General features: G+C 35.3%; 2 protein-coding genes across 2 annotated transcripts; both read right to left on the bottom strand.

Moving 5' to 3' along the window:
• Nucleotides 1-1,718: 1,718 nt before the first annotated feature.
• Nucleotides 1,719-7,905, bottom strand: LOC116106168 (exopolygalacturonase-like). The gene is made up of 6 exons (XM_031392510.1): nucleotides 7,777-7,905; nucleotides 7,387-7,689; nucleotides 6,776-7,289; nucleotides 6,426-6,674; nucleotides 2,386-2,479; nucleotides 1,719-2,214 (listed from the first exon to the last, which is right to left on the bottom strand). Exons 1-6 carry the CDS (start codon nucleotides 7,903-7,905, stop codon nucleotides 1,719-1,721), a joined length of 1,785 nt encoding a protein of 594 aa, XP_031248370.1.
• Nucleotides 7,906-21,541: 13,636 nt separating this feature from the next.
• LOC116106233 (protein WHI4-like) lies at nucleotides 21,542-24,838 on the bottom strand. The gene is made up of 10 exons (XM_031392580.1): nucleotides 24,529-24,838; nucleotides 23,971-24,033; nucleotides 23,409-23,490; nucleotides 23,236-23,310; nucleotides 23,070-23,148; nucleotides 22,878-22,920; nucleotides 22,349-22,458; nucleotides 22,101-22,170; nucleotides 21,812-21,894; nucleotides 21,542-21,680 (listed from the first exon to the last, which is right to left on the bottom strand). The coding sequence occupies exons 1-10, from the start codon at nucleotides 24,778-24,780 to the stop codon at nucleotides 21,650-21,652; spliced, it is 888 nt and encodes a 295-aa protein (XP_031248440.1). The 5' UTR covers nucleotides 24,781-24,838; the 3' UTR covers nucleotides 21,542-21,649.
• Nucleotides 24,839-26,479: the final 1,641 nt, after the last annotated feature.

Genomic DNA, 26,479 nt, shown 5'->3' with positions numbered 1-26,479 from the left:
TGGAATTCCATAAAAGTCAATTTTGTCGCAGACTTAGCCTTTAAAGGATAAATTACTGAAATTAAATACAAAATGAACATAGTATTTATAACCTTTAACAGAAGCAATAGAGGCTAGTCCCCAAATATCCGAATGGAAAAGATCTAACGGTTGCATACTCTCTTGAAGTGAGCTTGGGAAAGTAGTTTGACATTGTTAACCAAACCGATAAAAGGCACAAAATGAAGTAGATGCAGCAATTGGTTTATCAAACTGAGATAAAACTTTATGAAGAACAGCCATATGAGGATGGCCCAATCTTTGATGCCATAAATCACCAATCTTATTACCAAGTAAATAAGCAGCAACATTATTATCATTATTAGAAGCAGAAGAACACAATTTATTATCAGAAGAATAAGGCTGATACACAAGATGAATTGCAGGAAAAAGCAGTGAGGTAGAAGCCTGTGCCAACAATGGTGGAGCTGAAGTCGGTGATGTGAACGGTGGAGCTAAGGAGAGAGCTTTATGAGGCAAGATTCCAAGGAGATCTAGGAAATACAGTCCATCTCTAAAATATCCTTGGAGAAGAATTGCCTAGGTTTTCTTGTGCTTAATAAGACCAGAACTAGATGAGAATTCAACTATGATAGGATTATCTTGAACAAGGCGAGAAATACTAATAAGATTCTTAGTAATCCTGGGAACAACTAATACTCTTCGTAAGACTAAGACATTACCAAAGTATGTGCAAGATAAAGAGCCTGAACCAATGCATACAATATCAAGTAAACTACCACAGCCAACTTCTTAGATCCTTTGTAGTTGCCAAGAGCTAAAAGTTGTTGTGCATCAGAGGTGATATGATCAGAGGCACCACTGTCTAAGTACCAGGATTTGTCAGCAACAGTAGCTGGTGCAGCATGAAAGGTAGTGGAGGTATTAGGCACTTGGTGATATGATGAAGAGGGTGGTTGATAAGATTGTGGTGCTGGCTGATAAGTGTGACAATATTGTAAAGAATTGTGCTTATAAGGTCGTTGATAAGGTTGATAAATTAGATAAACTGGTGCTGATGAAGATTGAGAAGGAAAGGGAGTAGCCATTGAGGGAGCGACAAATGCCTAAGGACCATAACGTGGAGTCATAGAGAAAGGTGATTGAAACGACAGTGGTGGCAAAGCAGCTCAAACAGGTTGAGGACCTTGGAAGCTTATGTCAAATTGGTGATAATACTGCATGACAACATTGCCAGTTTTACCACATAGTTGGCAAATAGGTTTGCCACGACCAGAAACATTTTTGTCCCGACCTCTGCCATTATTAAAGACAACTTGATGGCCATGATTTTGAGGAGCAAACTGTTGCGAAGCACCACCAGAGGAGGATTGATTTGTTGATACATAAAGAGCTGACGAAGGTACATTTGAGCTCTGAAGATCAATAGAGTAGGCTGAAGTTTGACAAGCAAGTCTGTTCTTATAGGCTTGAAGTTCAAATTGAGCTTCTTCTAATGTAAAAGATTCACATCGAGAAGTGAGAGAGGTTAAATTTACCATAACAACATAGAACTCGGGGCCAAGGCCACTGAGAATGTAGAGAATGAGTTCAGAATCAGAAAGCTCTGTTCCTAAAGCAGAAAGCATATCAACAACATCTTTCATTTTCTGAATATAGTCACAGACGGACATTGAGCCTTTTGTAGTAGTCTGAAGAAGATGATGTTGATGCATGATCTAAGACTTTGCTTGAGTTAAATTCAGTTTATCTAAGTTGGACCAGATCTCAGATGCATTAGAGCATTTTATCACATGCCGCATCATATTTTCAGAAACAGAGGCAAGTAGCCAATTTACTATCAACTGATCAAGACGACACCAGGCAGCAAAGGCAGGATTAACACAAGTGAAGGCTTTAGAAGTAGTACCAAAGGTTATAATTTCTAGTGGTGGAGATCGAGATCTAGTCAGAAAATGCTCAAAATCAAATTCTCGAACAGCGGACAGTACTTGTGATCGCCAATACACATAATTTTTTTGATGAAGCTTGATGGTAATCGGTGGTAAGGTTGTTGGAGACAAAGAAGTTACGGCAGTAGTGGAGGAAGTGGAACCAGAGGTGAAATGAGGATGCGCAATGGTCTCATCATCTTGTGTAGAAGGTGTGTGAAGCTTTTCTTGAACAAAAGCAGTGTTTGGTTGCCGAGAATCTGATGGAAAATTTTCAATGGCTCTGATACCATTAAAAAAAAAAAAAAAAAAAAAAAAGAATCTGTTATGAAGAGAAAGACTTTATTAATCTCCCACTTAATGAAAGTAGACAGAGTGTTGTCTTTTTATACATATTTCCTAAACTATGATTAACTAACTATAGTTACAAAACTAACTCTAGTTAATCTTTGACTCTGAGGCCAATTCATCATTTAACACGGACAAAGTAAAACTTCTGCCTCTGCTCCCTTTTCCCCTAGAAACTTTGCATTTTGGACCTTGCATATCTACAGATACAGTATAAAATACATAATGAAAACCAGTCTAAATCTAGAGGCAACAGTGAAAAAACACACAATGAAATCTATCTATGAATTTGAGAAATTCTTCTTGGCTTACGTTTTGAAAAATTTCTTTATTTAGTGACATTTTCTAAATTTTTTAGAATGGTCAAAGCTTAAATGTCAATCCAAAGTGTTTCAGAATTGTTTTCATTATCCTTTTTTTTTTTTTTTTTTTGTCTCTTTACAATTTCTACCAAATTCAATGAAGCAAATTATGGACATAAGGAGAAAACGTAACGCTATAGCATGTCTTACTTTATATTAATAATGGAAATATCAATTGTACGTCCGACCCAGATGGAAAAAATGCACGTCATTTCCGCGAGAAAATTTGTTTTCAGTTCAAAACTTCCACGAAGTCACCCATGGAGGCAAATTGACGGGAAAAACAATCGTAAAATAAAACCCCATTCCTGTGTGAGGTTTTCTTACTTAAACAAGGCATGGATATCAGAAACAGAATTTTCCCTAGTTGTCATCTGTTAATGTTCAAACTTAACTAAAATATTATTTTCTTTTCTATACATTACGAAGGTAAAAAAAACTCATCACAAGAAAAAAAGAAGGCCCATAGGTTTCTCGGTTCAGTGTTAGATGTAATATGAGTTCACAGGTTTGTTAACATTAAGGTTAAATTTAATAGGCTAGTTCACACAAAAAAAAAAAAAAAAAAATCGGTGACAAGTGTCAACCACAGAAGATAAATTTTATTTAAATTAATTGCACATTGAGAACTAATTGCTCTAAGTATAATCTGCTATACCATTCTTCTTCCTCCGTTACTCAATCCTGAATTTCTTCCTTACATCAACTTCTCATTCTTTTCTGTTCTTTCTAGAATTTTTGCTTCTACTTACTAACATGTAAACATAAAAGGAAAACTAATTCTGAATAAAGATATGGCATAATGCTATGCACAAATGCATAAAAGATGCATTTTTCTTCTGTTTTTCTTTTCTCTTCTTTTTGTGTTACTTCTCTTTCTGTTCTTTTTTCTCTCTTCTTCTATCTTTTCTTCTTTCTTTTGTTTCTATCTTTCTTCTTCTTCTTCTTTCTATTCTTTCTTTCTTTTCTTTTCTTGTTGCGCGATTCGGACTAGGTAGAGGCAGGATTCGAAACCCTGGCGTGTGAGTGAGTAATGTCCTCTATCTACATGCACTTCTTATGGACTGTACAAATTTCTTCTTATCTTAGGACTCATTAAAGGCGATGTGCATGTAGGTATGTTCTTCTGGGTACAGTCCTCATCCACATGCACTTCTTACGGACGTATAAATTCTTCTTTCTTATTCTTAGGCTGCTCACAAAAGGTAGCGTGCATGTGGGAATATTCTTCTTTGTCACTCACGGGTTCCCTATCGTAACAACCTTCTTTTCTCTATCTTTCTTTAAAAATTTTGTATTTAATTTCTTTCTTTTCTTTAGTAATTTTCTTCTTTCCTTTGTTCTTTAGTGTTCTATATGCATGTATGCATGTAGATGGACTTTTTCTTGTATTCTTTCTAAATTCAAATGCTTAAATGCAAGAATGCATATGTCATGTAAGCTGTCATTCTCTACTTCTCTATCATCTACAAACTCATATCAAAATAATGAACTAACATACTCATACATGCACTTCTCTTTGAAATTTCATCAAACCTTGTATGCACAATCAAAGTACTAAGGTGATTACATGGGATATCTACTTCAACCACCAAAAATTGGAGCCAAAGCTCCTAAAATCAACACTAAACTTGGCGAGGAAATTCACACTTCAAGATTCTATTCTAACTCTTCATAACTTCTTCAAACTTCCACCAATTCATCTCATTCTACACATATCTCATGGTGGAATTCTAAACATCATTCAACATTAATTCATCAATAATACTCAACATTCAAGCACATAAATACATAAAAATTTCTCTACACAATTATTGCTCAAATCATGGCTAAGGTTGGATTTACTTACCTTGAACTTGGGTAGTTCCACACTAGAATCTGTCTTTGGTAGACTTCCTCTTCTCTTAAACCCTAGGATATAACTATAAGAATTCAACACTTTAAAGACTTTAATCTCACATCGTAGTGCATAAATCTTACCTATGGAAGATTAGGATTGAAATTCTACCAATCAACCAAAAAATCCTATGAATTCCTTGGAAATTTGGTGAGAGAATTGAGAGAATTGGGGAGAATGGTAGGGTTTCAATTCTTGAACCCTTAATATCTCATATTTGTTTAACTTTCCCATTTTACCCTTACACTTCTAAGAAATTTCATCTTGCCCTTTAGTCAATTACAATAATACCCTTATTTCATTGCATTTCTACACTTTTCACTCCCACAATTTCAACTAATTAGGGTGAAATGACCATTTTGCCCTTGAGCAGTTTTCAGAATTTTCTCAAGAATTCCAGCAAGTTCTTTGCCTCAGCGAAAATTTTTCTTCGCCTCGTCGAAGCATTCCAAAAGTGTACGTTGCCGCTGGAAGCCTGCAAATTCTAAAACAGATTAGGCAGTGTGTACAGTGTCACGACCACAAACCTCCTTTGCCGCAGCAAAGTCTGCAAATTCTAATTTTTTAATCTTTCACCTTGTAACAAGTAAAACTGAGGGAATTACAACATAAATAGCATACCTCACATGTGGGTGTTACAAACGTTAGTTATTATTAGTGCGAAATTGAACATAACTGACTAACTCTTTCCATGACCTTAAACTGTAATAGGAAGGAGATATATGTACATCCCAGTGAATAACAAGAAGAATAATAAATAACTCTACCTATAAATATATTTTTTACAACTCTGCAACATCTAAAGATTTTCATCTCTTTTTCAAAGTGAGGGAGAATAATCGGATCATGTGGATAAAAAATCTCAACAGCAATCCAGTAATAAGAACTCCACCGAACAAAGTAAAATTTTCTCTTTTTTATCTCTTTTTAACCCTTTTTTCTTTTTATACTCCTGTTCCCCTAGAACCTTTACATTTTGGACCTTGCATATCTAGAGATACAGTATAAAATACATAATGAAAATCAGTCTAAATCGAGAGGCAACAGTGAAAAAACACACGATGAAATCTATCTATGAATTTGAGAAATTCTTCTTGGTTTACGTTTTGAAAAATTTCCTTATTCAGTAAGATTTTCTAAATTTTTTAGAATTGTCAAGGATTAAATGTCAATCCAAAGTATTTCAGAATTGTTTCCATTATCCTTTTTTTTTTTTCTTTTTTTTTTTTTTGTCTCTTTACAATTTCTACCAAATTCAATGAAGCAGATTATGGACAGGAGGAGAAAATTGAACGCTATAGCATGTCTTACATTAAATTAATAATAGAAATATCAATTGTACGTCTGACCCAGATGTAAAAAATGCACGTCATTTCTGTGTGAGGCAAACTGATAGGAAAAATAATCATAAAATAAAACCCCTTTCCTGTGTGAGGTTTTCCTACTTAAATAAGCCATCGATATCAGAAACAGAATTTTCCCTAGTTGTCATCTTTTAATGTCCAAACTTAACTAAAATACGGAAGTATTTCCCATTATTTTCTTTTCTATACATTACGATGGTAAAAAACTCATCACAAGAAAAAAAAAAAAAAGGTCCATAGGTTTCTCTGTTCAGTGTTAGATGTAATATGAGTTCACAGGTTTGTTAACATTAAGGTTAAATTTAATAGGCTAGCGCGCGCACAAAATTAAAAAAAAAAAAAAAAATTCGGTGACAAGTTCAACAAGAAGATAAATTTTATTTAAATTTAATTGCGCAGTGAAACTCGCACAACAGTCATTTAGAAATGTTTGTAACTGTCTGATTCATGCATTCGACATGAAAATGTTTAAGAGTGGCTATGCATTGTCTCCACATAGTTTCGAAATTAAATTAAGCTTTGCCTGTATGGGCCGCGGTTGGGCTGCCACATGCTAGCGCGCTTTGTACGCCGATCGTCTTAGGTCTAACATTACTACATTCTGATGTAATAGATCCTTCCTTTCCAATGTATTTAAGGTCAATATTGTCAAGCTCCACACCCTGGCATGGTGAACCACTACTACAGTCAAGCTTTACAGCAACTGGAGTTGTAGAAGTGCCCCGAATGTTCTTGAAGCTAACGTTGTTGATCTTTACGCGCGATGGAAGCTAAAAAAAACAGAACAAAGCATTATGGAACTGATATGGTCAATGTCATGAGACTTGATAAACACAAAAGAAAGAAACAAAGATTTTTTTTTTTCTTATATCTTTGCATTGCAATCATTGTGTGGGCAGTAGGATTGATCAATGATGATAGGATCGCTGACATTAACCATAGTAACATCCTCGAAATGCATGTTGGATGCAGAGGCTGCATAAGAAGCTGGCCAAGTTTTGATTCTCATACCATTGTCGGTATTAGTGAGAGTACAACCCTTGACAGTGATTCCGATTACAGGTTCTTCTTCTTCATACTGTCCTAGACTTCCAACGCTGATGCCATGGCCAGGTCCGCATATAACTTTGGTAATTGATACATTTTGAGCTCCACCACCGATGGAAATGCAATCATCACCTGTTCCAATTTTTGAATCTATAATTTCAATTCCACTAGATCTTCCGATGTGGATGCCATCGGTGTTTTTGCTATCTCCGGGCGCGGTGACGGTAAAGCGACGAAAACTGAAGTTCTTGCAACCTAGGACGTTAACATGAAATTGTTTGCTATTTAGGGAAGTTACATCTTGGACCAACCCGTTAGTAATGAAGTCGAACCTCATATTCTGTGCACAGAATTGAAACAAGTTTTGTCAGTGCCACACGTATAACACACTCTTTAAATAGGTTAGCAGGATATATACAATTGGATAATAAACTTACAATGGGAAGCTGCTTGCAATAATCATTGCCACAGGCTCCCCAAGACGAGCCTCCTTGGCCATCGAAAATTCCACCACCCGACAATGTGAAGCCTTCAATGTGTTGGAAAGTAACCCAACCGCCATCCTCTGTCGTTTTGCCAGCGCCCGATAGGGCCTTGAGGGTGCCTTGAACTTGAACCTCAATAGGAGCCTTGCAGGGACCTTCTAAGGTCACTGGACTTAATGAGAATATCCCTTTTGGAATCAACACTTTGCTTGGCGTAGCAGATGCACATGCTTTTTTCCATGTACTCATTAAAGCCTGAGACAAGAAACGTTATGTTATCAAGGAGATTAACGAAATAGAAATCGTTATGCATACGTATTTTTTATTGCATTGGTGTATTACCGCATTGATATCTGGTCCATTGGCTTTTGCGCCATCTTTCGTCACATCGAAAATTGACTGAGCTCTAGTTGTTGATACAAATAATACCAATAAAAAGGCAACTTTCGCGATGTCAATCGATTTCACCATGTTATCCTTTCTTCTTTTATTGTTGTTACTTTCTTGCTATAGTCTTCTTCAATGAGTAATTATGAAATCCCAGTTCTGTAAGACCATATTTATAATGCATTGAAGAAAGCTAATGCCACAAATTTATAACAAGTCATTAGCCAATTTTGTCCTCAGTTTGAAGAATGTTGTAACTTAATACGGTTTATCTATTTTTAAGTTATTGGTTTCTTTTATATGTTTCATATATGTTTGAGTAAGGATGTTGTTAATTATTGTAAGTTAATGACGTAACGTCTACGAATTATTCGTTTTTTAGCAAAATGAACAAATTAGTGGTCTTGCGTGTGGAACATTACTTTTAGAAATTAGATTTTGGTCAAATGTATGTATTAGCTTCATGTCAACCGGTGTTACCAATATGAAATCTCCGAGTCGAGGCAGAAGTAGTGGCGGTGCTACTATAGGACCAAGATAAGCAATTACACATCTTTGAATTTGAGAAATTCTTCTTGGTTTACGTTTTGGAAAATTTCTTTATTCAACAAGATTTTGCAAATGCTTTAGAATTGTCAAAGCTTAAATGTCAATCCAAAGTGCTTCAGAGTTGTCTTCATCATCTTTATTTATTTATTTATTTTTTGGTCTCTTCACAATTTTTACCAAATTTAATAAAGCAAATTTCGGATATAAGGAGAAAACTTAACGCTATAGCATGTCTTATTTCATATTAATAATGGAAATATTAATTGTACGTTCGTCCCAAAGGGAAAAAATGCATGTCATTTCATCGAAGAAAATTTGTTTTCAGTTCAAAACTTCCACATAGTCACCCATGGAGGCAAACTGACAGGAAAAACAAAAAAAAAAAAAAAAAAACCGTATTCTTGCGTGAATTTTTCTTGCTTAAACAGGGCATGGATAAAACAAAATTTTCCCTAGATGCTCATCTTTTAATGTTCAAAATTAACTAATCTATGGAAGTATTGCCCATTATTTTCTTTTCTATACATTACGATGGTACTGGAACTACTAAAACAAACGATATATTAGTTAACAATGAATTCTCACATTCAATGTGGCAACAACCGATTGATTATAAAGAATATGGCAAATGCAACAGCTGATCGTTAAAATCCCCGCTCCAGCTTGTCTACAAACAGCTAAACAACTCGTTTCAGCTGAAGACATTCTTCGCTTCAGCTTTTAAGTAGAGTGTTATCACTTCACATTATTTCTAACCAGTTCACTTTTACTTTCAGAATACAACCCCGAAAATTATCGGTTTTCCCAAAAACAACAGAAAGTGAAAATTTTGTTGACAAAAAAAAAAATAATAATAATAATAAGAAAAAGAAGCAGAATGAAGCAAACTGCTTCTAATCAAAAGTTCAGTTTCTTGGAAAACAAACGTAAACTCAAAATTTTCTTGGGCAGAAAAAATAAAAGAAAACGGAGCTTCATATGTTTCAATGAAATTGCTGACTTCTTGATGAATGTTTCAATTTTCTTGCTTAACAAGCAGAAATTTGAAATGTTTTCATCTTATTGGCAAAATAGCTGTACTAGTAAACGTTAGTTATTTATTAGTGCGAAATCTGATTACATAACTGTACTAACTTCTTTCCATGACCTTAAACTGTAATAGGAAGGAGATATATTGTACATCCCGAGTGAATAACAAGAAGAATAATAAATAACGTCTACCTTATAAATATAATTCTTTACAACTCTACAACATCTAAAGATTTTCATCTCGTTTTTCAAAGGTGAGGGAGAAATAATCGGGATCATGTGTATCAAAAAATCTCAACAGCAATCCAGTTGAATAAGAACTCCACCGAACAAAGTAAAATTTCTATTATGAAGAGAAAGACTTTATTAATCTCCCACTTAATGAAAATAAAACAGAGTGTTGTCTTTTTATACAGATTTCTTAAACTATGATTAACTAACTATAGTTACAAAACTAACTCTAGTTAATCTTTGACTTTGAAGTCAATTCATCATTTAACATCCTCCCTCAAGCTAAGCAGGGCATGATGAAGAAAAAATGCCTTGTCTTAGCTTGCTTAACAGAATAAAGCAAAACTGATGTAGTAACAACCAGTAGAGTAGAAACTTCATTCAGAAAACAGCTTCCAGAGAACAAGTGCAACTGCAAAGAGAAATGCAGAAAGTGCAACAGCAAACAGCAACACAAAATAGCAAACATCTTTCAGAAAAATGCAAAAGTAACAGCCCAGAAAAATGCAGCAGTCAAGAAAGTCAGAAAGACTAAAAGAAACGCAGCAGAACTTCATTCAACCAGTCATCATCCTCTCCCAAGTGAAACAAAGGAGAAGCCTTGATGAGCTTGTTGCGAAAGATACCAAACTGAGTAATGGGAAGAGGCTTAGTAAAGATATCAGCAAGTTGATAAGCAGAAGAAATATACTGAACTGCTAAGGCTTTTGTGGCAATCTTTTCGCGGATAAAATGAAGATCAGTCTCAATATGTTTGGTGCGAGCATGCTGAACAGGATTAGAAGCAAGTGAGGCGGCGCTGACATTATCACACCAAAGAACTGGTGTGGAATGCATTAAAGAAACACCAAGCTCCTGAAAACACTGTTGCAGCCAAAGGACTTCACTAGCAGCTTGAGCAAGGGAGCGATATTCGGATTCAGCAGAGGAGCGAGCAAAAACATATTGCTTTTTAGAGCTCCATTGAACTAAATTGCCACCAAGGTAAATACAATAACCGCTAGTGGAGCGACGATCATCAAGATTACTAGCCCAATCCGCATAAATATATCCTTCAATCATGAGAGGAATAGCAGCCTAGAGATGGAAGCCAAAATGAAGAGAGCCTTTAAGGTAACTAATTAGGCATTTACAAGTTTGCCAGTGCAGAACCATAGGTGCCTGTAAATACTGGCTCAATTTGTTGACAGTGAAGGCAATATCAGGCCTAGTAATGATTAGGTACTGAACAGAGCCAATGGTGTTGCGATATAAAAAGGGCTCACTAAATAACTCGCTATCATTCAAGGCCAACTTGCCATGAGAGACCATGGGAGTAGGACAATCATGAGCTTCAGAGAGATTAGTTTTCCAAACTAAATCCTTAATATATTTGGCTTGAGTCAGATGAAGACCTAACTCATCACGGTAAGCCTCAATGCCCAAAAAATAACTCAAAGAACCGAGAGTTCTAAGTGAAAACTTACCATTCAGATCAGAGATAAGCTAAGAAATGAGGTGAGGATCATCACCAGTGACCAAGATATTATCCACGTAGATCACAGATAGATAACATGAGTAGAGTCTAAGAAATAAAACAAACTGGTGTTAGACACTGCATTATGAAAACCCCATTCAAGTAAGGCAAATTTGAGTTTGTCAAACTAGGCACAAGGGGCCTGTTTCAAGCCATACAATGCCTTAGATAATTTGCAAACATAACCAGGATGATTCTGATCAACAAAGCCAACTGGTTGATGCATATAAACAACTTCCTGCAAATCACCATTAAGAAAGGTGTTATTGACGTCAAGTTACTGAATATCCCAGTGATGAGTTACAGCCAAGGTAAGGATCACATGCACAGTAACAAGTTTCATAACAAGGCTGATAGTTTCAGCAAAATCAAGACCAGGTTGCTGCTAAAATCCTTTAGCAACAAGACGAGTCTTGCACCTTTGAACTGATCCATCTGCATTATATTTAACTTTGAACACCCATTTATTTGAAACAACATGCATATCAGGAGAACGAGGGACTAAAATCCAAGTCTGAGTACTCTATAGTGCATCAAATTCAGTTGTCATAGCAACAAACTAGTGAGGAGAAGCAAGGGCTTCAGAAACTGAAGTTGACTCATGGGGATTTATATAGGTGGAAGCAAACAGGGCTACGGCAGAGGAGGGACATTGAGCTGTTTGAGATCTTGTTTTCATGACATGAATTCTTTGAACAACAAGAGGGGGAATATTAAGTTCAATGTAAAAAGGGATTTCTAGAGGAGAAGAGTTACGTGGGGGCAGATCATTTGATGTTGAAGAGTCAAGAAATAACACATGTGAGGTAGTAGGTACGGTAGATGAGGCAATAGGAGACTCATTAAGTGATGCATGTGAGGGAGTAGGTGTAATGGATAAAGATGAGGACACATAGTTCTTTGTAAGTGACATATGGGAAGGAGTAGAAATAGCAGCTATACATGTCTTTGTATATGGGAAAGAAGTGACAATAGGCCAAAAGGAGTCAGGTGCAGAACACGTTTCAGCAAAAGAAGAAGTCATGTTTAATGCTGGACTGGGATTAGGAAAAGAGTTAGAAAAAGGAAAGTAGTGTTCATTAAATGAAACACTCTTCACTATATATGTAATATCCCACTTGAGGTACGTATTTAAGATTTGATGTATTAGTTAAAAGTTTATTGTTTCAACTTTAATTGAGTTTGTATGTTGAGTTGGTTGAATTGTTGCCTTGAAATTGGTTGAGTTTTGGTGAAGTTGGAAATCCAATCTTCGCCGGGGCGAAGAAGAAACTTCGCCGCGGCGAGGAGGAGAAGTTGCATTACGGGTAGGTTCTGCCCTATTTCGCCGAGGCGACGAAAAATGCTTCGCCGCGGCGACGAGCCTAAAACAAAGATTCTTGAGTTTTCTAGAGAATTCTTCTTTTGGGACACAATGACCATTCTACCCCTAATTAGTAGGAAAAGTGGGGAGTAAAATGAAAGGAAATTTAGTAGAGATTGTGTTTGGATGGGGGTGTATTTGTAAAGAATCAAAGGATATAGATGGAATTTTCAAGGAAGAGCAAGGGCAAAATGGGAAAGGATGCTTATAATATGAACTAAAAAGGGTTAAGTGTAGAGAAACCCTTTATTTCTTCATTCCACCGCCTCTTCCATTTGCCCATTTTCTCTCAATTTCTCCATCCAATCTTCCAAGATTTCTAAGGGATTTAAGAGGGGTTTTGAGTAGAGATTTCATCTAAAGCTTCCTAAGGTAAGAATTCATGCTTTAGATGTGAGTTTTCTTATAATTGTAGTGAAGTCTTATTTGGTTGTTGCTGTCCTTGTGGTTGTTTTGAGTTGTAGAGAAGAGACAAGACCACAAAGGGAAGGAAAAGTGCTAAAGAAGTCATCTTTGCACAAGGTAAGTAAATCCTACCAACTTGAGTTTTGAATAAGCTTTTGTGTAGAGATGTATGCATGATCAGTATGTAGTATGATTAATGAGAAATTGATTTGAGATGAGTAGCTATTTTGTAGTTGTTGGATAGATTCCATGTATGAGAAGTGTTTTAATGTGTATTGAGAAATGAAATTTGAGATGAAGTTTGAGAGATATGGTGTAAACCTTTTTGGAGGTGCTTTTCTTGACAGGTAATTATGGTTGTTAAAGGGAGTTTTTCCCCATTTTGGATGGCTAGAGAATGAAGTATAGTAGTAATTTTAGTAGAGTGTTTATATGCACATGAGTTGTTTGATGAAATGCCTAAGTGAAATCTGCCCTGTCACTGCCGTAACTTTCTAAGTAATTTTTGGGCATCTTACGGTTTGAACTGGGCTGAGACCAAAACATAGAAGTTGTAGCCCTGTTTCTAATTTTTGAAACGAGACCTGAACCGTAGCAATCCGAGGTGTATAACGCAAGTTATGGTATTTTTAGTGTGACTGGTGCAGAATGACTGTTTTGAGGAAATCTTGTAATAGGCATTTCATTAGTGCATTAGGGAGCATGAGATAGCTCTACACCTTTGTTTATACACTTGAGAAGTAGCTTGAGATTTAGTAGAGAATTTGAGTATAAGTTCCTTAAGAGTTAAGAGAAAGAGAATAGAGTAGGTTGTGCGATGGGGAACCCGTGAGTAATGGGTAGAGTATTCCCGCATGTACACCGCATTGAGAGAGCGGCATGAGTATCAGATAGAGAATCGGTGTAGCCCATGAGAGTGCATGCGGATGAGGGCTATACCCGAGTACCCGAGAGAGAGAGATTATATACTCACATGGCCAAGGGTTCCGAATCTATGCATAACCGAGTCCGATCGGCTAGAATGAGTAGAGGTCACGTAGAGTGGGAGCGAGTCCCGGCCGTGCCCCCGGTAAGATGGGGTCGTGACTTACTAAAGAGAGGTAATAGAAAAGAGTTCTAAGAGAAAGAGAAAGAAAAAAAAGAGAGAAGTACCCAAAGAGAAATTGAACGAGGAGTTGTAAGGAAAGAATTAGAGAAAGAGTTACGGGGATAGATGAGTAGAGGATTTACTTACTGAGCATTGTTTTAGTGCTCACCCCGTTGTTTTCCTATGTTTTGCAGGATCCAGGTGAGGATGCAGTCGGATGGATGTCGACACGGGAGGGGAAGCGGTTACACTGTCCACCATGTTTTAATAGTTTTTGTACACATTATAAGTTTGTGTAAAAATGTATATGTTTGTAAAGAATATATGTACATATTTAATAAAAAGAAAATTTTGGGCCCAATTTCTTTATATTATTTTATATGTATTTTATTATGAGAATTTGAGTAGTAGTGGCTATTACAATATAGACCCTGCCAGATGAACGAAGACACTTATATCCCTTATGAAAGAGACTATAGCCAATAAAGACACATCCAGAAGTATAAAAATCAAATTTATGATGATTATAGAGGCAAAGATAAGGGTTGGAGGCACATCCAAATACTTTAAAAAAGGAGTAGTTTGGTTTTTTGTGAAACAGAACCTCAAAGGGAGACATGTGATTTAAGGTAACTGTAGGTAGACGATTGATCAGAAATACTGAAGTCTAAAAGGCATTCCACAAGTATTTGAGTGGCATAGAAGCCTGAGCCAATGGTGTTAAGCCAATTTCAACCAAGTGCCGATGTTTTCTCTCTGCCTTGCCATTCTATTGATACATATATGGATAGGACAAGCGAAAAAGAATACCATGTTGTTTTAAATAAGGGAAAAAAGCTTGGTACTCCCCACCAGAATTTGTTTGCAAACACTTTAAGGATGTACTGAATTGACGCTAAGCCATAACATGGAATTCCATAAAAGTCAATTTTGTCTCAGACTTAGCCTTTAAAGGATAAATTACTGAAATCATCTACAAAATGAACATAGTATTTATAACCTTCAATAGAAGCAATAGAGGCTGGTCCCCAAATATCCGAATGGAAAAGATCTAACGGTTGCATACTCTTGTGAAGTGAGCTTGGGAAAGTAGTTTGACATTGTTTACCAAACCAACAAGAGGCACAAAATGAAGTAGATGCAACAATTGGTTTATCAAACTGAGATAAAACTTTATGAAAATCAACCATATGAGGATGGCCCAATCTTTGATGCCATAAATCACCAATCTTATTACCATGTAAATAAGCAGCAACATTATTATCATTATTAGAAGTAGAAGAACACCATTTATTATCAAAAGAATAAGGCTGATACACAAGATGAATTGCAGGAAGAAGCAGTGGGGCCTGTGCCAACAATAGTGGAGCTGAAGTCTGTGATATGAACGGTGGAGCTGAGAAAAGAGCTTTATGAGGCAAGATTCCAAGGAGAACCAGGAAATACAGTCCATCTCTAAGATATCCTTGGAGAAGAATTTCCTAGGTTCTCTTGTGCTTAATAAGACAATAACTATATGAGAATTCAACTATGATAGGATTATCTTGAACCAGGCAAGAAATACTAATAAGATTCTTAGTAATCCTGGGAACAACTAATACTCTTCGTAAGACTAAGACATCACTAGAGTATGTGCAAGATAAAGAGCCTGAACCAATGCATACAATATCAAGTAAACTACCGTTACCCATAGACAACTTTTTAGATCCTTTGTAGTTGCCATGAGCTAAAAGTTGTTGTGCATCAGAGGCGATATGATAAGAGGCACCACTGTCTAAATACCAGGATCTGTCAGCAACAGTAGCTGATGCAGCATGAAAGGTAGTAGAGGTATTAGGCACTTGGTGATATGATGAAGAGGGTGGTTGATAAGATTATGGTGTTGGCTGATAAGTGTGACAGTATTGTAGAGAATTGTGCTGATAAGGTCGTTGATAAGGTTGATAAGTTAGATAAACTAGTGCTGATGAAGATTGAGAAGGAAAGGGAGTAGTCATTGAGGGAGTAACAAATGCCTGAGGACTATAACGTGGAGTAGTAGGGAAAGGTGATTGAAACAACAGTAGTGGCAAAACAGCTCGAATAGGTTGATGACCTTGGAAGCTTATGTCAAATTGGTGATAATACTGCATGACAACATTGCTAGTTTTACCACATAGCTGGCAAATAGGTTTGCCACGACCAGAAACATTTTTGCCCCGACCTTTGCCATTATTAAAGACAACTTGATGGAAGCACCACCAGAGGAGGACTAATTTGTTGCTGCGTAAAGAGCTGACGAAGGTACATTTGAGCCCTGAAGATCAATAGAGTAGGCTGAAGTTTGACAAGCAAGTCTGTTCTTATAGGTTTGAAGTTCAAATTAAGCTTCTTCTAACATAAAAGACTTACATCGAGAAGTGAGAGAGGTTAAATTTACCATAACAACATCGAACTTGGGGCCAAGGCCATTGAGAATGTAGAGAATGAGTTCAGAATCAGAAAGCTCTGTTCCTGAAGCAGAAAGCATATCAACAGCATCTTTCATTTTCTGAATATAGTTACGGACAGACATTGAGCCTTTTGTAGTAGTCTAAAGAAGATGATGTTGATTCATGATCTGAGATTTTGCTTGAGTTAAATTCAGTTTATCTAAGCTGGACCAGATCTCAGATGCATTAGAGCATTTTATCACATGCCGCATCATATTTTCAAAAATAGAGGCAAGTAGCCAATTGACTATCAACTGATCAAGACGACACCAGGCAGCAAAGGTAGGATTAACACAAGTGAAGGCTTTAGAAGCAGTACCAAAGGTTATAATTTCTAGTGGTGGAGATCGAGATCTAGTAAGAAAATTATCAAAATCAAATGCTTGAACAGCGGACAGTACTTGTGATCACCAATACACATAATTTTTTTGATGAAGCTTGATGGTAATCGGTGGTAAGGTTGTTGGAGACAAAGAAGTTATGGCAACAGTAGTGGAAGTGGAACCAGAGGTGAAATGAGGATGCGCAATGATCTCATCATCTTGTTTAGAAGGTGTGTGAAACTTTTCTTGAACAAAAGCAGTGTTTGGTTGCCGAGAATCTGATGGAAAATTTTCCATGGCTCTGATACCATAAAAAAAAAAAAAAAAAAAATCTGTTATGAAGGGAAAGACTTTATTAATCTCCCACTTAATGAAAGTAGACAGAGTGTTGTCTTTTTATACATATTTCTTAAACTATGATTAACTAACTATAGTTACAAAACTAACTCTAGTTAATCTTTGATTTTGAAGTTAATTCATCATTTAACATGGACAAAGTAAAACTTCTGCCTCTGCTCCCTTTTCCCCTAGAACCTTTGCATTTTGGACCTTGCATATCTAGAGATACAGTATAAAATACATAATGAAAACCAGTCTAAATCTAGAGGCAACAGTGAAAAAACACACAATGAAATCTATCTATGAATTTGAGAAATTCTTCTTGGCTTACGTTTTGAAAAATTTCTTTATTTAGTGACATTTTCTAAATTTTTTAGAATGGTCAAAGCTTAAATGTCAATCCAAAGTGTTTCAGAATTGTTTTCATTATCCTTTTTTTTTTTTTTTTTTTTTTTTTTTTTTTTTTGTCTCTTTACAATTTCTACCAAATTCAATGAAGCAAATTATGGACATAAGGAGAAAACGTAACGCTATAGCATGTCTTACTTTATATTAATAATGGAAATATCAATTGTACGTCCGACCAAGATGGAAAAAATGCATGTCATTTCCGCGAAGAAAAATTGTTTTTAGTTCAAAACTTCAACGAAGTCACCCATGGAGGCAAATTGATAGGAAAAACAACCGTAAAATAAAACCCCATTCCTGTGTGAGGTTTTCTTACTTAAACAAGGCATGGATATCATAAACAAAATTTTCCCTAGTTGTCATCATTTAATGTTCAAACTTAACTAAAATATTATTTTCTTTTCTATACATTACGATGGTAAAAAAAACTCATCACAAGAAAAAAGGAAGGCCTATAGGTTTCTTTGTTCAGTGTTAGATGTAATATGAGTTCACAGGTTTGTTAACATTAAGGTTAAATTTAATAGGCTGGTTCACACAAAAAAAAAAAAAAAAAAAAAATCGGTGACAAGTTCAACCAAGAAGATAAATTTTATTTAAATTTAATTGCACATTGAGAACTAATTGCTCAGTAAGTAAATCTGCTATACCATTCTTCTTCCTCCGTTACTCATATCCTGAATTTCTTTCCTTACATCAACTTCTCTATTCTTTTCTGTTCTTTCTAGAATTTTTGCTTCTCACTTACTAACATGTAAACATAAACAGGGAAACTAATTCTGAATAATAGATATGGCATAATGCATATGCACAAATGCATAAAAGATGCATTTTCTTTCTGTTTTTCTATTTTCTCTCTCTTTTTATGTGTTACTTTCTTTCTTTCTGTTCTTTCTATTCTCTCTTTTCTTTCTATTCTTTTCTTTCTTTCTTTTGTTCTATTCTTTCTTTCTTTTCTTTCTTCTTTTCTATTCTTTCTTTCTTTTCTTTTCTTGTTTGCCGATCGGACTAGGTAGAGGCACGGATTCGAAACCCTGGCCGTGTGAGTGAGTACTGTCCTCATCTACATGCACTTCTTATGGACTGTACAAATTCTTCTTCTTATTCTTAGGCTACTCATTAAAGGCGATGTGCATGTAGGTATGTTCTTCTGGGTACAGTCCTCATCCACATGCACTTCTTACGGACTGTATAAATTCTTCTTTCTTATTCTTAGGCTGCTCACAAAAGGTAGCGTGCATGTGGGAATATTCTTCTTTTTGTCACTCACGGGTTCCCTATCGTAACAACCTTCTTTTCTCTTATCTTTCTTTTAAAAATTTTGTATTTAATTTCTTTTCTTTTCTTTAGTAATTTTCTTTTCTTTCTCTTTGTTCTTTAGTGTTCTTATATGCATGTATGCATGTAGATGGACTTTTTCTTGTTATTCTTTCTAAATTCAAATGCTTAAATGCAAGAATGCAATATGTCATGTAAGCATGTCATTCTCTACTTTCTCTATCATCTACAAACTCATATCAAAATAATGAACTAACATACTCATACATGCACTTCTCTTTGAAATTTCATCAAACACTTTGTATGCACAATCAAAGTACTAAGGTGATTACATGGCCATATCTACTTCAACCACCAAAAATTTGGAGCAAAGCTCCCTAAAATCAACACTAAACTTGGCGAGGAAATTCACACTTCAAGATTCTATTCTAACTCTTTCATAACTTCTTCAAACTTCCACCAATTCATCTCATTCTAAACACTACTTCTCATGGTGGAATTCTAACCATCATTCAACATTAATTCCATCAATAATACTCAACATTCAAGCACATAAATACATAAAAATTTCTCTACACAATTATTGCTCAAATCATGGCTAAGGTTGGATTTACTTACCTTGAACTTGGGTAGTTCCACACTAGAATCTCTGTCTTTGGTAGACNCCGTTCACTAGAAAAAAATTGTAAAAAAATTCAGACGCGCATTACACGTAGGCCGGTACAGAATTTCGGTGCAAGTTTTTCGGTGTCCCTAGTGTTATTGATACAAATATACCCTGAATGACCTGACCCAGTCACTCAATCACCAAGTTACAAGATTCACACAACCCAAATTGAAACCCTAACAGACTCGATATTGTGTTAACGAAGAAGAGAGAGTTTCTCACAAAAGTTACTGCATACAAAATGCCAAAACAGATCTGCTTTTATATGGTTGACTGTAGGGTTTAATTCCAGTCGTTAGATCTTCTCTTCATCAACGCTCAGGATTGTTTTCTCAGTTCAAATCAAAACGACGCCGTCCTATTTAAGTTCTAATACGACAGTGTTTCAAGCCATCATCCAACATTTAAATTATTATATTGGTTTCTTTTATATGTTTTATATTTGTTTGAATAAGGATGTTGTTAATTATTTCAGTTAATGATGTAACCCAACCCTACGAATTATTCGTTGTTTAGCAAAACGAACAAACTAGTGGTCTTGCATGTAGAACATTACTTTTAGAATGTAATATTAGATTTTGGTTTAATTTATGTATCAGCTTCATGTCAACCAGTGTTACCAATATGCAGTCTCTTAGTCGAGGCAGAAGTAGTGGCAGTGCTACTATAGGACCAAGATAAGCAATTGCACATCTTTGAATTCGAGAAATTCTTCTTGGTTTACGTTTTGGAAAATTTCTTTATTCAACGAGATTTTCTAAATTTTTTTATAATTGTCAAAGCTTAAATGTCAATCCAAAGTGTTTCAGAATTTTTTTCATTATCCTCCTTTTTTTCTTTCTTTCTTTCTTTCTTTTGGTCTCTTAACAATTTCTACCAAATTTAACGAAGCAAATTTCGGATATAAGGAAAAAACTTAACTCTATAGCATGTCTTATTGAGTTATTTCATATTAATAATGCGAATTAATATCAATTGTATATCCATCCCAAAGGAAAATAATACATATCATTTCATCGGAGAAAATTTGTTTTCAGTTCAAAACTTCCATGTAGTCATCCATGGAGGCAAACTAACAGGAAAAACAGTTAAAGAAAAAAAAAAACCCATTCTTGTGTGAGTTTTTCTTACTTAAACAAGATATGGATATCAGAAACAAAATTTTCCCTAGTTGCTCATCTTTTAATGTTCAAAATTAACTAATCTGTGGAAGTATTTCCCATTATTTTCTTTTCTATACATTACAATGGTAAAAGAACTCATACAAGAAAGAAAGTAGGCTAACTAAAGATCTAATTCTAGCCAATAAAAATTATCATTCAAAACGACCTCCAGATACGCACATATGAAAAAGCATAATAATATCAACACATATTCAATCTGACGGTACTGGAACTACTAAAACAACGGATGTATTAGTAAACAATGAATTCTCACATTCAATTTATGCCTCCAATGTGGCAACAGCCGATTGTTTTGTCTGAACAACTCGTTTCAGCTAAAGACATTCTTCGCTATAGCTTTTAAGTAGAGGGTTATCACTTCACATTATTTCTAACCATTTCACTATTACTTTCAGAACACAACCCCGAAAAATATCTGTTTCCCGAAAACAACAAAAAGTGAAAATTTTGTTGAGAAAAACAAAAAACAAAAAAAAAAAGGCAGAATGAAGCAAACTGTTTCTAATCAAAAGTTCCGTTTCTTGGAAACAAACGTAAAGTCAAAATTTTCTCGGGAAGAAAAAAATAAAAGAAAACGGAGCTTCACATGTTTTAATGAAATTGCTGACTTCTTGATGAATGTTTCAATTTTCTTGCTAAACAAGCAGAAATTTGAAATGTTTTCATAGTAAACGTTAGTTATTTATTAGTGTGAAATCTGATTACATAACTGTGCTAACTTCTTTCCATGACCTTAAACTGCAATAGGAAGGAGATATATAGTACATCCCAAGTGAATAACAAGAAGAATAATAAATAACTTCTACCTTATAAATATAATTCTTTACAACTCTGCAACATCTAAAGATTTTCATCTCATTTTTCAAAAGTGAAAAAGAAATAATAGGGATCATGTGGATCAAAAAATCTCAACAGCAATCCAGCTGAATAAGAACTCCACCAAACAAAGTAAAATTTCTGCCTCTGCTCCCTTTTCCCCTAGAACCTCCGCATTTTGGACCTTGCATATCTAGAGATACAGTATAAAATACATAATGAAAATCAGTCGAAATCTAGAGGCAACAGTGAAAAAACACAAGATGAAGTCTGTCTATGTGAAGAGAAAGGTTGTAACTAGTAAAGTGAGTTGAAAAGATGTACTCTATGTGCATGCCGCCTCGATCAGATGATGGTAACATAGTGCCTTGAAGCTCCTCCATGGCTTTACTAGCTTGTTCAATTTCCTGGGGAATGAAGAAAAAAATGGTCTTCATGAGATCATACATTCAAATTATACCATGTGTTCATTAGCAGCTCAGTTCACTAACAGCTACTCGAACTACTTGGGATTGGCCATTATGGAACCATTACTAATATATGGTCCCCCTTATCAAACATCTATTATGATAGCAAAATGGATGCCTATAACATCCCGAACATGTAAGCAAACCTCAAAATCAGCAAATGCAACTGGCATTCCACCTTTGGCACGCAATTTGAGCAAACTGAATCCAGGATATCTGGAACCAACAAAAAATAAATAAAGCCATTAAGTTTCTAGCCAAAAAATTTACATGATGATTGACGAAGATAAGAATGTAGACATCATCAAAGAACAAATAAAAAAATAAAACACCCCATCAGATCAAGGAAACAATTTCAACCAACGGATAAATAAGGATACAAATTACAACTTACAAAGACAAAGCTTGCTTTAGCTCATCTTCGGTGCAATTTGGACCTAAGTTTGCGATAAATAAAGTTGAGCATGGTTGAACACCACCTTCAAAAGTCTTTTCAGACGGCTCCTACAACCATTAGAAAAGATAGCAGAGTCAGAAACACCTTTGTTCTGAGATGATTGAAAAGCACTCTGCACATTGATGATATGGTAACCTTTGTATGCTTATCACTGTTTGAATGACATCATAAATAATTTAAAGAACTTCCAGCTCAGTAATTTACTCTCTCAATAGTTTTATGATAAACTATGAGATAATACTGCCACCATACTGGCCACAGAACTATCAGTTATACCAAGAAATTATCACTCAAGATGAATATAATAGTAGGCACTATCCTATATTAACATTCAAAGCAACAAACTAAAGATTTTTTGCCTCATTCTTATGACAATGTTGTTAGTTTTTTATGCCTTTAACAAGTGCATGGAACGTTCACAGATGAAATGAACTTTTTTCTACAGATTGATGAGTGATTCACTTACATTTATAAATGTTGCAGAGTTGTCAGGAACAGCTGCTGTCTCACTGCACATTAACAGACATGAATACAAAATTAGCAATGCACAAAATCAGTCACTGTAACCTAATTAGCCACTTGGCAGCCTATTAGCTAAACATTGCAAGAGTTCAAAAACTTCTATTCATAAATTTATAACCATTCTTTCTCTTCAAACCTGGTCTCATTCACTGAATCACCCCTGTTGCCAGAATCAGTGTTGTCTCTTGGAGATGCTTCATCTGTGTCACTATCTCCTGAACATGAGAAATGTGCCAACATGAGCAAACATATTAAGGATAATGCCTATTTTGTTCACTGTTATCAGAGAATAAGCACATTACTATCAGCACTTGATGTTTCTTGGGCATTAGCTGCTACTTTAGTTCTTTTATCAATAACAACATAAGCACCGCCCCCTGTGAAAGAAGAAATCAGCCAACCACCTTAAAGAGCATTAACTGGAATTTCTTGCACCGATTTGCACTTATTTGGGGAAACTTCAAAACTTGTGTACCTGGTTTGCGTTTCTTCCTTGAGTTTGATCTGGCCAATTCAATATGCAGGACTGATCCATTTTGTGGATCAAATTTAACACCCTAAAGATAATAATGAAGGAAACAAAGTCACAAGCCAAACTAATTTCCAAAACCTTCAAACATCCTGTCACTAGAAAGATTTCACTTCTTTCAATTTAAAACTAGAGTATCACCCATGGAGGTGAATTGACAAGAAAAATAATCAGAACTGAAACCCATCCCTCTTTGAGTTTTTCCGACTTAACAAAACATGTATATCAGAAAAACACACTGAATTGCTCATCTCTTAACATTCACAACTAACCAGACTCTCTGAACGTTTCTCATTCTTTCTTCTCTATACTTTATGATGATAAAAAAACTCACCATAATAAAATAGGTGGACAAACTAAAGATCTAGTTCTAGCTAACAAAATTTCGTCATGCAAAAAGATCTCTAAATACCCAGCTAAGAAAAATCATAATAAAATCATTATATCCAATCTGACGGCACCGAACCTAATAAAACAAACAATATATTACTAAACAAAGAATTCTCACATTCAACTCATGCATAGCTGCAATGGCAGATTGATGATTGAAGAACGTGGCAAATGCAACAACCTGCAAACAAGAAATTGAAGCCTCCATTGTGTTAGAATCCCCACTCTACTTATCTACAAACAATAAAGATGCTTGCAAACAAATAACTGAACTAGTTGTTTCAGCTGAAGGCATTCTTCACTTCAGCTTTTACATTTGAGTAAAAGGTTATCACTTCACATTATTTCTACCAATTTCAAATTTACTTCAAAAACCAACATGATAATAATTCGTTCTCCCCCGAAACAACAGATAGTGAACATTTTCTTCGAAAATGGAAAAAAACGAAGAAGAATTAAGCTACCCGCTTTTTAATGAATAGTTCAGTTTTCCCGGGAGACAAACAAACTGACAAATTTCTTTGGAGAAAAGAGAAAAATAAAAGAAGAACGGAGCTACCTAGTTTTTAATGAAATTACAGACTTCTTCGCAAAAGTTACAATTTTTCTCGCGAAATAAGTTGAAAGTTTAAATTTTTTCTCGGGAAAATGAAGTAGAAAAAAGGAATGAAGCTACCTGGTTGCCCCGACCCGTGTACTTGAGCTGGCAAGAGTCGAAGCCAGGTTTCCGGCGAAAGAGGTTGTGAATCTCACGGGCTTTAACGTCGTCTGGCAGTCCCGACACGAAGAGCGTGTTTATGCCGCTGTCTTGCTGTTGATGGAGGTGATGATAACGATGATTATGATGCGAAGGAGGCGGCGTCGCCGGAGAATGATGGTGATGGTGAAGAGAAGGCATGTAGTAAGGATCGTACGGCGGATGTGCCATTTTAATCAACGGACAGCTCCGGTTGATTCAATTGAGTCCTTGTGGGTCCCACTTGTGGTTGTCGCAGTGGTGGTGACGGTGGCGTTTGGGAGGTTTTAGAGTTTCAGCTAGAAGTTTATTACATCACTACTAGCTCCGGCTTGTACCTTAGGGTACAATACTTTTTGCTTGGAATCTCTTTTTCCCTCTTAGAGAGAAAAGGTTATAAAAATCATTTTAGGTTTGGTTCATTATTCTCGTAATTTTTAGAATAATATTTTTTAAAAAATTAAATTAGATGGGTATTACAATGTAAATTTAAAAATTAACAAAAATATTTCATATGTTTGTTTATTTACTAAACACTCTTATAATAAAATATTAAAAGTTAATAAAAACACCCTCAACCCACCCATTAAATACGGACAGTCGGCCACCACCATTTGAGGGTGGCCGAAGTCACTATATCAATACATGAATGACTAGATCTTGTTGGTCGTGTGCCGATATAGCTTTTTTCGACCAGATCCACCATGGATCTGGCCAAAAAAGACTAGATCGGCACACTATCGACCAGATTCAGTTGGTAATGTGCCATTATACCAGATTCCAACCAGCTTCCGATAGTGGTGGCCAGAATATGGTAAATATGGGTTGTTGGGGTGTTTTTACAATTTCTAAAAAATATATTTGAAGGTGTTTAGTTAAATTAACAAATTTAGGAGGGTTTAAAAGAAATTAAAAAAAATTTAATAATATTTTGAGAATAATGACATTTTACTATTTAACTTTATTGAGAATACTAATAATAGCGTAACAAACGGAGCCTTAAATTGCAAAGTATTTTAATCCTCTCCTAAAATTCACTTAAAAAATAGTTTTTGAAAATTAATAAGAAATTTTAGAATTTTAATTAAGCTTTAGAGGATAAGAGGACAAATTAATGTTTAATTAATGGATGTAATTTTTATAAATAAAACAAAATTTGGAGAGGAAACTAAACTTGTTTTAGAGTTTCCATTTTAATCTCTTGTCACCTTCATACTAGGTTTATTAATTTGGACACAAATTATGAATAAATTGCCAATTGAAGGTTCCTACTCCTTCGGAATGAAGTTTTCGAAGATGGGTTGAGAAATGTTCAGTCATCATATAAAGTTAACGACTTTTTTCCACACAAATAATGATTTAATGACATTTTCCCACTCATAGACTTTTAAAGAGGTGAATAAAAAGCAAACTTAGTCTAAACTATTAGAGCTTTTGAAAAGGGGGGGCTGATTGGTGGTAGAATACTAAATTTTAGTGGTTGAGATTGATCAGAATTTGACTTGAGAGGGGCGGTTGTACAAACCCTAATTGCTTGATTGTTGACGATTGGTAGGTTCCGCAGGAATAGGGTTTGAGAGGTTTTAGTGAATGATAATTAAGGAAGAGAATGGTGGTGGTATAAGGTCGTAACGATGCTAGCATCGAAAATATATAAATTTAGGTAGTAAAATGATATTTTCAAAGTCTGTAGGTGAAAAAGTATCATTAAACCATTATTTAGGTGGGAAAAAGTGTTTACTCCATTATATAATGTTATTTTATAATCAAATGAACCGTATTATTTTTCAACAATAAATCGTTACATTATCTCATTTTCGTAATTATATAAATTTATATATTTGGTATTAAAAATTGTTAAAAGAGTTTTTTTTTTTTTTTTTGATTGGGA

The sequence above is a fragment of the Pistacia vera genome, unplaced genomic scaffold (genome assembly GCF_008641045.1).
Source record: "Pistacia vera cultivar Batoury unplaced genomic scaffold, PisVer_v2 Contig51, whole genome shotgun sequence".
NCBI lineage: Eukaryota > Viridiplantae > Streptophyta > Magnoliopsida > Sapindales > Anacardiaceae > Pistacia > Pistacia vera.
This window is presented reverse-complemented; position numbering and strand designations above follow the sequence as displayed.

Coding starts and splice junctions, on each gene's coding strand:
- LOC116106233 (XM_031392580.1), bottom strand. CDS start 24,780: ATGGCACATCCGCCGTACGATCCTTACTACATGCCTTCTCTTCACCAT. Junction 23,311..23,408: donor AAGGAAGAAACGCAAACCAG/GTACACAAGTTT, acceptor CTTCTTTCACAG/GGGGCGGTGCTTATGTTGTT. Junction 22,921..23,069: donor GATTCAGTGAATGAGACCAG/GTTTGAAGAGAA, acceptor GTTAATGTGCAG/TGAGACAGCAGCTGTTCCTG.
- LOC116106168 (XM_031392510.1), bottom strand. CDS start 7,905: ATGGTGAAATCGATTGACATCGCGAAAGTTGCCTTTTTATTGGTATTA. Junction 6,675..6,775: donor ACACAATGATTGCAATGCAA/AGATATAAGAAA, acceptor TCTGTTTTTTTT/AGCTTCCATCGCGCGTAAAG. Junction 2,480..6,425: donor CCCAACCGCGGCCCATACAG/GCAAAGCTTAAT, acceptor CTGTATCTGTAG/ATATGCAAGGTCCAAAATGC.